The following is a 12972-nucleotide window of genomic DNA, read 5'->3' on the forward strand; positions in this document are numbered from 1 at the left end:
AATCAAGGCTGTGGTAAGCATGGTGGGACTACCCTGGAAGTAATACGCATTCTTTCAGCACAAGGAGGAAAGATGGCTTTTTGCACACAGTCAATCACTCCACCCTAAACCCTGTCACCAACAGCTTGCGAGAGAGCAGGTGATGGCCTTGTGATGACCCAGCTTCATTCTACCTACCAGTAGGGGTGGGGGCAGTGGGAGGTTCCTTTTGGCTCCATTTAGCTCCTACTACATAGGCAACACCTTCAAAGGGCACTTCCCAAAGACTATGTCAAAACTCCATCAAACTGAAAAACCCTTTTCTCGTGAATCCTAACACCCTACACCAAGGTGCCATTCTCCTCCTCAGAAAGAAAAACTCAGAAATGCAACAGCTGGTTTTGAACCTTTAATAAAAGTAAAAACAAACAAAAAGAATGCAAAAAGAACACAATGCTGCAACCTTAGCATGGACGTAAACCTCGCTGGGTGTTCAGATCGGGGACAGTGGATGTGGTTGGTACTAATTACCAGTTTTATAAATTCCATCACTTTGGTTCAGTGTACCTGCTATAAACTATTGGCAAAAACATCCTTCGGATTCACATTTTTTGGCTACATTATTTCTAATAGATTTATTTCCAGTTGAAGAGAAAAAGAATCATATATGATCAAGTACATCACCAAGTTCACTCACTTTGCTTTTAGTAGCTTCTGGTTTTCCTAAGACACTGAAGTATTTGCTGAGGAACGCCTTCGAAGGACCATTTGTTTTTATTTCCAGGAAATTTTAAGGATTGCTCCAAAGTCCAGAACAACCCATTTTCTCTTAACCAAAGTAGTTTCAGAAAACCAGTTTACTCCCGACATTTTCCTCAAAACAAACTAAGCAAAACCCCAATGAGCATCAGCACATGAGGGAACCCAAACCCGGAAGTCCACACAGGCACCAAGTGTCTGTCCTGCCTGGGGACCAACTTCTGCGTCATCGAGTCAGTTCCACAGAATTTAAAACAAACCAAAAACACTTACATTGTAGAATACAAAAAAAGGTAAATTTGTAAGTAAAAATGACTAAACTCACAAAACTGGAGTATGTCCGAGGACTGGGGTGCAGTGGAGGGTGTGACTGAGGGAGCGTCACGCTGACACGAGTATTGCTGAGCTCGCCTCCACGCACCTCTGAAATGACCCAAGAACCCTTCTCTGGAACAGCTCACGCGGTAAAAAAAAACAAAAAAAAAATAAATATTTAAGAGAATACAAGGCTCAGATTGGTTTTCATACACATTGCACTTGAAGTCGAAGACCCAATACTTGCAAATTAGGTCCCACATGGTCTATGCCATTCAACGCGTACAGGACACTGCGTGTTTAATGCAGTGACGTGCGCACTCAACCTTTTACAAGGCAATCACAGATTGCAAGGTCCATAGGGCTGTGGAAAAGTCCTCTGCACTTTGGAGTGACACAAACAATTTCGGCTCGTTACGACTCAAACAGCACAGACAGCTACTCACTCTTAGATGGTCCCAACTGTGGACAAAACTTCATTTAAATTGAGGAGAAAAGTCCAGCATCACGGTGCAGAATCATCACTTTGCGCTGCCCTTGGCTCTCAGGAAGATTGTCTACAAACCCCTGGCAGTGAAAAGCATAGTTCCCACACTGCTGAGACCCACATGTGAGCGCCTGCCTGAGCGTGACCTGGAGAGGTGGCTGCACTGGACCTCCTGGGAGCATGACCTTCCTCCAACTCACTGCTGCTCTTCTCCCCGCTCCCTTTTACACAACCCTATTTTAACTCTGGATAAATACTCTTACTACACATACTTCATGTCTGTTAAGCACCATCAGCCTCTCTCCTTTGGGCACTGACACAAAACTGCAGGTTGGTAGTTCATTTTGATTCAAGCCTTTGAAATATGGCAACTTGCTTTGAATGATGAATGAAATCTAATACTCAGGAAACTGACCCCCCACCCCACTCTCATACAGCCTGGGATGGAATGTTCCAGAGCAGACAGCCGTGAGGGTGGGTGAGCAAGGTAAGACTTAGGTGAGTGGTCCTTGCCTCCACTTGCTAGTCTAGACCATGTGAACACTTGTTCAGGAGTCATTTATCATCAGCAGCCCAGTCTAAATGGGACATTGAGGAAAAAGAGTCTTCATCACACCCAGGACCAGTGTCTCCGCATCCTGCTTCCACTCTGAACCATGCCCTGAAGCTCAGTCACTGTGAGGCTTTTCCGGAACACCCTATGTGGAAAAGAAGAAGAAAAGTCAGTGGTGGAATGTTTAAATAGTTGGGACTTATACAATCTCCTTGTCTGGGGATGAGGCAGCTCAGGTTGAGTGCCAAGACCACCTTTCAGGCTGCTAAGGCTGCAGACTTAGCTCTTCACCTATGAAGTTCCGACAATCCAAACCTCAGAAAGTGCTGCTGCTCACCCGTTATGCAGAGTCAGACAGTGACAAGTTGAGTGACTAAGCCACCAGCCACAGGAAACACTATCAAAGCACCGCCACCCACGACAAGGTAGGACAGGTGCACCTCAGAGCTGACTCGGTGCAATTAGGGCCCTACTTTAAATCGGATTTAATGTGTAAAAGGTAGGTGGCTTCTGCTGGAGCCTTGATCAGACCCAAGGCCTCTGCTATACCTGCCCTGGCAGCAGCTCAAGCCTGGGAATCATTGTCATTGCCAGGCCTGCAGGACTGACCATGTGTAGGACGGTGTCTCGTCGGCAGAGCTGATTGGACAGAGGAAACACAAGCTGCCAATGCAGGAGAGACAAACTTTAATTCACACACCCATCCTCTGGAAGCCCAGAGACCTCCTACTCTGTTCAGTGTTCCCACATTCAGCAGCCATACGTAATAAGATCCTGGGATCAACGAGTGATAGACAGAAATGGGGGTCAGAGTGAAGCCACCCCAGAGTATGCCATGCCTTCTGCCGGGCGGTGGCAGCACAGGCCTTTAATCTCAGCACTCAGGAGGCAGAGGCGGGTGGATCTCTGTGAGTTCAAGGCCTGCCTGGTCTACAAGGCGCATTCCAGGACAGCCAGGAATGTCACACAGAGAAACCCTCTCTTGAAAAACCTAAATAAATAAATAAATGAATAAGGCTGTAAGCAAACTTCCTTTATTTTTGCTGTTGTTTTCTTTCTCCGTTTTTGAGTGTAGCTTAGGCTGGTCTGGAACTCACAGTGACCATGTTTCTGCCTCTCAATGGCTGGAATTAAAAGTATGCACCACACCTGGTCCAGGTCAGATTCTTAATAAACAGTTGGAAAAAAAAGTTAAACCACCAAATTATACTATCTATTTACTGATTCTACAAACTAAAGACAATTTTAGAATCTACAGTCCTCAGGAGACTAAGCCTGTATTAATGTAAAAGACGAAAGACTCAAGAAGCTACCAATGGGCTGAGACTCCCTGGCACCTGGCTGCTCACTAAGGCTAGCTACATAGTGCATCCTAAATGGAAGACTGCATCTGGGACCCTGGCTTGTTTACATCAGCTTTACATCCATTTGCTACATGTTAAAGGGCCATATAGTATATCAATGAGTAGCATGGCTCAAATTGCACATACTTGTGCAAACATCAAGTTCCATATTTACAACACATTAATCATAGCTTCTACTTCACAGCTTGAGGGCTCCACTAAGTAACAACAGACATGGCCAGTAGTCAGTGACTCAACTGTGTCAGGAGACAGCAGGAAAGACTAACTGAATCCAACAGTAGGGCGGCAAGCTCCACAGTTCGTGTCCCTGTGGGAGAGGGGACAAGGAGCCGCATATACTGAACTGCTGTCTGCAATCTGAAACTTGACTTTCTGGGGAAAGGCTTTATAAATGCAAACAGCAATGGCTGCAGATTCTATAAATGATGGCAAGAATTTTCTCTAAACACACAGGCTGGTGACAAGCTTGCTGTATTTTCAGACACCCAGGACAAAGGGCACATACGAACAACAGCAAAAGCTCCACATGGAAGAAACTGCTCTAAGTCTATAAGCTGAGTTTCTGAGCATGGCTCTCCTTGGGAGTGCCCAGGGCTTCATGTTCAAGGGAACTACAGGCAACACAGAGGGCAGCAGAGGTTCCTAGGACAGTTCCTCTAGTGTCCGTCATCTCTAGGTGTCTAGACTGCGGCATGCTCCTTCCCAGGCATGCTGATTCCCGAAGATAGGAGAGCCTTGGCCTCTACACACATTACCCTCTCAGAGGTCACAACTCCAAACACCTTTCAGACTGACACTAGTCAACCTGCTTGAGGTCAGCTCAGCTCAAAAGCCCAGGCATTCTCTGCCAGTCTGAGGACAAATCTCAAAACACGAGATACCAGGAAGCCTTTCTTCCTCTGGTAACTACCTGGGCACACTGCGGGGAGTGAGCGTGAGAGAAGTGTTGTCATGTTTTCATGTGATATGGATCTCGTATTTTCGGGGGTAGTTTGTTTTAAGACAAGGTCTCTGTAAGTAACCCACACTAGGCTCAGCTCAAGACCCACTGGCCTCAGCCTCCTGGTGTTGGGGATATGTACGTCCTACCACACCTGGCTTCCGACAAGGTTGCTAACGCTGAGGACAGCTTTCTACCTCTCCATCACAGACAAGAGACAGTTCACTTCTGACTGGCTGTGATCTGGAGAAGATTAGAGGGACAGAAAAGAAAGACACCTCTAGTACAAGCCCTTAGAAACGACTGGAATTTTTGTGAGATATCCAAGTGGCCTTCAACTTCAGCTTCTCCTGAGCGGGTGTCAGGTGGCGGTTTAAAAATAGCACAAAACACTGAGATAAGCACTCAGAGAAAGCCCTGGAGCTCAACCCTGTGTGCGACGGCTCTCTCTAGTCACCCTCCTGTAAAGTTCACTACACTTAAGCCCATGTGTCAAAGTCCTCTTGGACTAAAATGTTCACATTATCTTTAAAATTAAAGTGTTCAAGTGGCAATTGTGGCCTGGTGAAGAGATCTACTACAAGACTGTGCATTCAGCTGTCCAGTTGCCTCAGAAGTGACCCTGGATGTAAGGAGGTGACACTGTTTTCTCTCCCAGGGAGAAGAAAGTTAGTACCCCAACAAGACGGCCCCTTTACACAGTGGTCAAGCCATACTCTAGAGCTCTCTGGACCATTCTTTCCCGGTGCCTGAGCTCAGGTACTTTTTGGTAGGGAGTGCATGCTGGTTTGTCTACAGACAAGGAGCTATAGCATTGCCTGCACCCACTGACTTTGCCAAGAGATGCTAGAGCACAGCTGACAGTACTGCCTAGGGGTGTATGCACTTAGAGAACCACAGGCTGCAGCTGCAGGGCACAGGGCCACCCTGAAGCTCTGGTTGCTTTCCAGCATGAACAAGTACAAAAAATCTGGACATCCTAACTTAGGGAAGACCCAGCTAGGTATCATTTTCTATTTACCATAGACTATCCTCATCAACTGTTGCTAAGGAATCTGAATGAGACAAACATCAACACCAAATATACCTGCCATGCTAACAAGCCTCAAGTGTCCAGAGAACACCGAGCACTGTACTCACCATAGCTAACTGCCGTCCTATGTTTCCCACTGTGACGCCACCTGAGAAAAATATACACGGGAGCCAGGAGCGAATATAGAGGAAATCTGGGGATGTGTACCTGGGGAGAAAACAAAACAGTCTTAGCTACCCAGGCAGCCTGGGGCCCAGAACTCCCGTGATATGGGTGTAGGAGACATTTGTGAGCTGCAGTTAGCATCAAATACCAGTGTCTGAAAGACATGTTTTATGGCCACCAGACTTTCTTCTCACCAAGTTATGAATAATGAGTTTTTTGTTTTTCCGAGACAGGGTTTCTCTGTGTACCTATTTTGGCTGTCCTGGAACTCACTTTGTAGACCAGGAAAGCCTCAAACTCACGGAGATCCACCTGCCTCTGCTAGGATTACCAAGTGATGGGATTAAAGGCATGTGTCACCACCACCTGGCTTGGATAGTGAGTTTTTAATATGTGCCAAGAAAAACCATTTTGAGATTTTCAAGTTATTTTGCAAAAAAAAAAGCTAAATAACATACAAAACGTCTACACTTAACAGATGTGTGTTGTTACCAAAGCAAAGCAATATTTTAACACACTTACTGGTAGACACCATTATACACAAGAAGCTGAGTGATCAGCGTAGCTAGGAAGGCGATGGTGATCCCGAGCCCAAGGCCACTTCGGGAGCGGTCAAACGTCCACCACAGGCCCAAAGACAGGGCTGCTAATGTCAAGGACAGCTGGACATTATTGGCAAAATCCAATTTCTAGAGATCCAAAAGTTAAGGAAAAGTTTCCTAATTTATCATAAGAAAACACTAAACCCCAGAATAACTCATAGGCCACATTGTACAGTAACGTGCTGGTAATGATGGCGTATAAACAAAGCTGAACCCCCACCTCCATCCAGGATGACATAAACAAACCTAAGACACCCATTCCCCAGGGAGTACCACATCCAGAGCACTGGCTTGTCATAGTAACTTCTGAGAGCCACAAGCAATGAAGCTCTGCCAAGATATTGTCTCTATCTCCTCAACCCTTCTTTTCAGTGAGTGGAGACAAGCAGGCACTACCCCATGCTGTCTTTGGACCAGCCCAGGTTGAAGGGCAGGGGCAAGTCAGTCAGTTTATTCAGCGCCTGCCAATTAGCACTATCAGAGTTAGGAAATCATCTGAGTAAGGAAAGAGCCCCTGACATTGATGCACAATGTAGTTCCAAGTTACTCTAAAAACATAGTTTTTGAAGCATTTACCATCAAATCAATCATTTTCACAGAAAATGTATAATGCACAAAAACATAGCACACTGCGTGAAGGGAGTGTGTCATCTTTGAGCACTAGAAGCCCAGGGGCTACCTGAGCAGCCCTGGACTTCTGTAACAGAGAACAGGAACAAGGCTCTCACTAATTCTCTATTGCAGGAACAAGCATGTCAGTGGGGCAAAAGCTAAGAGGGAGGATGGATCAAGTCCACCGAGAGCCACAGTGACTGAGGGGCAGAGTACGTCCACCTCTGGTGTTAGCCCCAGTGTCCTAAGATGAGTAAAAGGCCCTAGAAACTGAAGTCCAGAATGAGGGAATGAACATCAACACCCGTCACAGTAACTGAGGATACGGCACTGGCGTGGTTGATGCCAACGAACACCGCTATACAGCGCATGACGCTGGCCCACTCTCTCTTGAACTTGTGAGGTTCTCCAAGGTGACTGTCAATACAGGGGTACAGTAGGCCGACAACAGCTATGTGAAGAAGAACAAAAACAGGATTAGCATACACTGGCTAAAATTAGCACTTGTGTGGTCATTATTAACAGGATCCAAACCACTTCTTTTCCTAGGCATTTATCACCTGCACCACAAAGTTCTTACTATTTTGAAAATACCCTATAAGAAAAGGCTGTGGCACGGCCACTTCACCCTGCTTCCTCTTGCCTAGGCCTGGCCCCAGTGGGACAAGTGGCATACCGTGGGGAGGGCAGCGCCCTAGGGAGGGAGAGCTCTGCTGCCAGTCCCAGGCTGCCCTAGGATGGCTGGGCCTCCTCATGTTTGTTTCCTCATGTGTGAAATGAGGGTTATGTAAGTGAAGTGGAGGGCAGAGTAGGAAGAAGTTTTGTGGTTCTGAGTTAGTAATTGTCACAAACACAGACTCCTAAACACTTGGACAGCGGCAAACTGGATATTCCAGAAGAGACCAAGAGAGTAAAAAACAGGAAAGGGGTGTCTGCAGTACAAGAAGGAGAGCCCCCCGGGGACACAAGGTACGCGTGAGTTGCAGCTAAGTTCAAGATCTCAGGCTGCAGTCATTTGGCTTGACAGCAGTGAGAAAGATGCAGGTTCTGCCACATATTCAGGAGGGGAGAAACCATCTCAAGTATTCCTCAAAACTTTCATTACAAACTTTATGTTCCATACGCACAAAAAAAAGAATTCCAAATCTACATCTTATGCCCCAAAGAACTTTCAAGTGCTGGGGTAACAGTTCAGTGGCAAATGATTTGCCTAACATGTATGAGGTCACCCCAGTCCCAAATAAACAAGACGTTCACTCATTACAGCCATAAACCTAGAGTGTGTTGAAAACAAAGATGCCAACTTTGTCCCAAAGGCTACATCAACCTTCCTGGCACGAGCACGCAGCTGTCACAAGGCTGACCCCATAATGCTGCAGGTGAGCCTCAGAGCAACCTTGGGAATCAAGTACCCTGCACATTACATCCAACCCATGACTCAGCTACAGCCCAGCAGCGAAGCCCAGCACATAAAGCTTAGGCGGGCAGTCCATAAAAGCTGGCTTCAAAGCAGACAGGCGCAGGTGTGTCTCTCCAGTCCGGAGGAAAGGTGTACCAGAGTTTATACTGCCCACCCACACAGGCCAAAAGGCCAAAGACAAGCAAGGTGGGACACAGACACCTGACAGATGTCTTTGGAATAAATGCTGTGCATTGAGGGATATGCAGGGATCTGTTGGGCTGTGACAAGTCAACTTTTTTTGTAAAACCAGCAAAATGAAAAAGAAAGAAAGAGAGAGACAGAGACTGTCTCACGGTAACAAGTTTCGTTGGGCCTGAGAGGTGACACCATAGGTGTGCTTAGGCCCAAAGGTTCCTCCTTTATTACTGTCCCAAGTCTACTGGAGTTCCAGAGGGCTTGGCCGCCAGCCACAAGGCACTCACTATCAGCAGAAGGAAGTGTGGAGAAGAGCGCACGTGATGGTTTGTTTTCAGTTATTCAGCGGGGTAGCACGTTTGCTCAGGCAGCCAATGGCTGAGTGGTGCTGCCCTCACCAGTTCTCCAGGCGGCCAATCCTGGCTTCTGACTCCGTGAGACAGCTGCGACTCCTCCACTTAAACTGCCAATTATCTCCTGACCTCATCTCCATCACTAGTCCCTCCAACTTCCGCCTGTCTCTCGCCCGCGTCTGGGGCTCCCAACCCTCTCGTCTCCCTTTTCTTGTACACAGGGTGACAACAGCTGACGTGTCGTCGTCCCCCCACCCCCCGACTCCAAGAACAAGGAAGGGCACTCACCGGCTGCCGTGCCACAGCACGGGGGCACCCACCAGGCAGAGGAGAAGATGGTGGCGATCACCTCGTCGGGAAAGAGCGTGACATTCCGCTGGATCTGCAGCAGGTTGAGCACCAGGGCCAGGACCACACCGAACGAGAAAAGCACGAGGCTCCGCTGCACCAGGTCGTGGTGCCAGCTGCCGGGACGCGCGCTGCATCCTGCCGTTCCCGCTCGCTGGACCCGGGGCGAGGGCTCTGTGGCTCCGGGGCCCTGTGGACAGCGAGCTGCCGCAATCATGCCTCGCGGGAGGCTGTACGGCCTCGCAGCGCCGGCGCTTGGGCAGCTCCAGACGTGGTCGTGCAGCCTGGGCATCGGCGGCCAGGCGCACCGTGGGAGGAGCACGCCACAACACCACGCGTAGCGCGCCCGGACGGCCCAGGAGCGGCCGCGACCCCGCGCGGGTTCCGTTTATAAGGCGGGCCGCCGGTGGCGTCACGTGACCACACTCAGCCTATCGACCGCCCGCGCGCCCCGCTGGGGGGCGTGTCTTCCAGCGGCTCCGCCCTGCCCGCGCGCCCGTCCGCTCGGGGTCTGGTGAGGCGGCGGGAGCCAATAGGAGGAGGGCGGCCCATATGACGTGCGCACACGCCACCGGGGGGTGGGGCTGGTGCCCGGCACGCGCGCTTCCAGCGAGTGCGCGCTGCACGGGCCGGCAGCAGGGCGGACAGGACGCGGGTCATCTGGTCCGGCGCTGCCCTGCCCTTCCCTGCCCTGCAGTGCGCTGCCCAACCTCGTTTGCTGAAAGAATGCGGACACCGCGGGTGTTCGCTTTCCCCAGGTTCCGTGCGCAAACCCCTCTTAGTGCTCTAAAGACCCGGGATCCTTAGGGCCGAGCACCTCGTTGGCCAGGTGACAGGTGGTCTGTAGGTTCACAACCCAGTCCGGAGCGCCCCCCAGCCAAGACCACACTGGCTAAAGCCACAGGGCTTGTGACCAGGCCTGAAAGGGCACCGTGTGACCTTAGGTAGGCCGTGTGGTGGCAAGAGAGTAAAACAAAGCCAACCTCCCTAGCAGGCTGTTTCTCAAAGTTCCTGCGGGAGGTCAGTTTCCCAGCGTGACGCAGCACCGGTGTGGGTGGCTTGGCCGCCTTCCTCGCTCACAATACGTCCATTCCCCTCTATGCCATATTGGCCGTTCTATGCCTTGTTCAGAAGAACTCGAAGCAGTTTTGACTAAGGAATATTGCAATTTGGGTCTTGGCTTTTTTGCCCTCTGGCCAGTGCAAGCTTGTGAAGGTTGCACGGGCACGCGCGTGCACACACACAGTGGGGGTGGGGGGCATCAGTTCGGGAGCCCTCTCAACAGCAAAAGGCAGGAGGGGCTGCCTAGCTTCAGTGGATAGAAGTTGTTAGTGACTGTCTCTACCGTGGGATGTGGCAGGTGCCGCCTCTACCAGCCATTATCGGCTGTAATCCTTAGATGTTGAGAAAGCTGCACCTGTGTAAATACATACAACTTTGCCCCTAAGGAACAGACACATCACTCACAGGAAACTTGGCCCTAAGGAACAGTCACGTCAGTAACTTGCAGGAAGCTGGCATGATGGGACAGGCTGCAGCTCAGACCCTTCACAGACACCCCAGTACCATGCATCTGTCTTGTGGATCCTGAGTTGTATTCCAGTCCATTTTTCTCAGTCCATTTTGCTTGTCCTTATGGATTTCTCCAGGGTTCTTCCCCCGCCTCCCTCCAAGGACTCTTTCTGTTGTTATAGTCCCTATGGGCAAGCCTGGAGCTTCTAGTATTCTGTGCATTTCTGGGTTGCTTGCCTCTGGAGTGAAGACTTCAGACAGTTGTCTTCAAACAGTTGCTCTGTTACCAGCTATTAGCTTGGTTGCCTCCTCTGCTTACTCAAGTCAGTACTCACCCAGCCTAACCTGCTGCTTGGCATCTCATCTGCACTGGGACAAAACAATCTGTGGTCCTATACCATGATGGCTGTAGTGGCACACAGACCAAGGTGCCCTGTGGACCATGAAGGATACCCACCCTGTGCTCTGGTTCCTGGGGTCCCATGGAGACTGCCACAGGCTCTATGGGCTTATGAGCAATTTGCCCTCACGGTCAGTGAATGACGCTTCCATAGGGTGATGTAGAGGAGAGTTTGGACTAAGGCTCTTGGGGATGCAGCCTGATTGCCAAAAGTGATAGCCAGTTATTCTAAGGCCTGCTAGTGTCTCTGTGCATACTGGAAATGGATGATCAGGGGCCCCCTCTCTGCCCTGAGGATGAGTGGGGTTGCTAGGGAGATGCTTTTGAAACAGAGCTCCTGGGTGCGCCACTGTACCATGTTACCATATTAACATGTACTTCATGTTAATCATTACAGACGTACTGATTGCTGAGCTCCCAGCTACTGGAGACTCGCCTGGAGACCATGCAAGCAAGGTGAGCCAGCCACTCCCTTTGTATCCCTGCATTCTTTCTGGGATAATAGCAATAATCACTCTGGCTTGAATTCTTAAAATGGAGTAGATAAGGAGATCTATCGGCTACTTTATCGCAAGGTGGAGAACAATTGAGGATGACTTCCGAATCCATCTGTGGTCTTCACGCACATCAACTTTCAGCCCACCACCCACCACCGAGCAAAAACTGCTGTTACGATTTCATACTAGGTCTGGGGGGGAGGGTGGTGGCATATGCCTTTAATCCCAGCACTTGGGAGGCAGAGGTAGGCGGAACTCTGTGAGTTCGAGGCCAGCCTGGTCTACAAGAACTAGTTCCAGGACAGCCAGGACTGTTACACAGAGAAACCCTGTCTCAAACAAACAAAAAAGATTTCAGACCATGTATTTCCACACATTTTTTCCTATGCAGAAGTATTTCCACATATTTTTTCCTATGCAGAAGTATATGTGGCTTTTTCAGTTTTTATTTTCAAAGTTTATTGTTTTTAATGTGTGCATGTGAATGTATGTATGTATGTGTTCCACATGCATGCAGGTGCTCACAGAGACCTGAAGAGAGTTCAGAATCCCCTCGAACTAGGATTATAGATGGTTGTGAGCCACCATGTGGATGCTGGGAACCAAACCTGGATCCTCCAGGAGAACAGCAAGTGTTCCTAACCACCAAGTCCTCTCTCCAGCCCCCTTTTTCATTTCTAAACATTTATTCTGTGGGAGGGGGGGTGTGGCTGGAGGTCAGAGGACAACCTGTGGGAGTTGCTTTTCTCCTTTTGTGTAGGTCCCAGATATTAGAGTGCAGGCCTTTACCCCCTGAGCCATTTTGCCAGCCCCTGTACCACCACCTTCTGAGTCCTACTGGAGTCATTCACACACAGCAGATCCTGTGACCAAGTGACCGTGAGCTTCTTCAAAGCATGACTTTGGTACGGTGGTTGAAACTTCACAGGCATAATGCATAGCTTCCTCACTACAGGCCCTCACTGTTTTCCTGTACTCAGAAGGTGCATAGGCTGCCCCAGGGTCACTGCTACCTCTTCAGCCTTCCCTAGCATCAGACCACCACAAAGCTGCTGTCTGCCTCTATGGGCTTCCTGTTCCAATCACTCTTGTGAACATGATATTCACTGTGTGGTCTTTGGTGGTTCTCTTTCAGCATAATGTTTTCAAGATTGATCCGTATTGTAGCACAGTACTGTGCTGTCTCTTTATGGCTGGCTAATATTCCAACGTGCAGCTTCACTTCACTTTGACCTTTCCCTGGTTGGATATTTTTGGCGGTTATGAATGATACTGCAGTAAAGACACGTGCATAGCTCTGTGTGTGTACTTTCAGTTCTCTTGGTGAAATTACAGGGTCTTACAGGAAACTGTTTTTCCAAGGCAGCCACACCACTCTGCAGTCTCATCAGAACGAGGGGCCAGCCTGGGTGAGGATCCCAGGGGAGCTGTAAGGGAAGGTGACAGTGATCTCACA

General features: G+C 49.3%; 1 protein-coding gene across 2 annotated transcripts; it reads right to left on the bottom strand.

Annotated features, from left to right (window-relative positions):
* Window positions 1-375: 375 nt before the first annotated feature.
* Window positions 376-9481, bottom strand: Insig1 (insulin induced gene 1). Of its 2 annotated transcripts, XM_075955149.1 has the most exons (5): window positions 9048-9481; window positions 7136-7260; window positions 6118-6284; window positions 5538-5637; window positions 376-2238 (listed from the first exon to the last, which is right to left on the bottom strand). In XM_075955149.1, the coding sequence occupies exons 1-5, from the start codon at window positions 9397-9399 to the stop codon at window positions 2209-2211; spliced, it is 774 nt and encodes a 257-aa protein (XP_075811264.1). In that variant the 5' UTR covers window positions 9400-9481; the 3' UTR covers window positions 376-2208. The 2 variants fall into 2 exon arrangements, with proteins under 2 accessions (XP_075811264.1, XP_075811265.1); XM_075955150.1 differs by lacking the exons at window positions 376-2238; window positions 6118-6284; window positions 7136-7260 and having other exon boundaries at window positions 5539-5637.
* Between the last annotated feature and the right edge of the window lie 3491 nt (window positions 9482-12972).

The sequence above is a fragment of the Microtus pennsylvanicus genome, chromosome 21 (assembly GCF_037038515.1).
Source record: "Microtus pennsylvanicus isolate mMicPen1 chromosome 21, mMicPen1.hap1, whole genome shotgun sequence".
Classification (NCBI taxonomy): Eukaryota; Metazoa; Chordata; class Mammalia; order Rodentia; family Cricetidae; genus Microtus; species Microtus pennsylvanicus.

Bases quoted from the DNA above. Each gene is read 5' to 3' on its own strand.
- Insig1 (XM_075955149.1), bottom strand. From the start codon at position 9,399: ATGCCCAGGCTGCACGACCACGTCTGGAGCTGCCCAAGCGCCGGCGCT. The intron at 7,261-9,047 runs GTGAGTGCCCTT...TTCTTCACATAG, and splicing joins GTGCTGTGGCACGGCAGCCG to CTGTTGTCGGCCTACTGTAC. The intron at 6,285-7,135 runs GTATCCTCAGTT...TTGGATCTCTAG, and splicing joins GCATCAACCACGCCAGTGCC to AAATTGGATTTTGCCAATAA.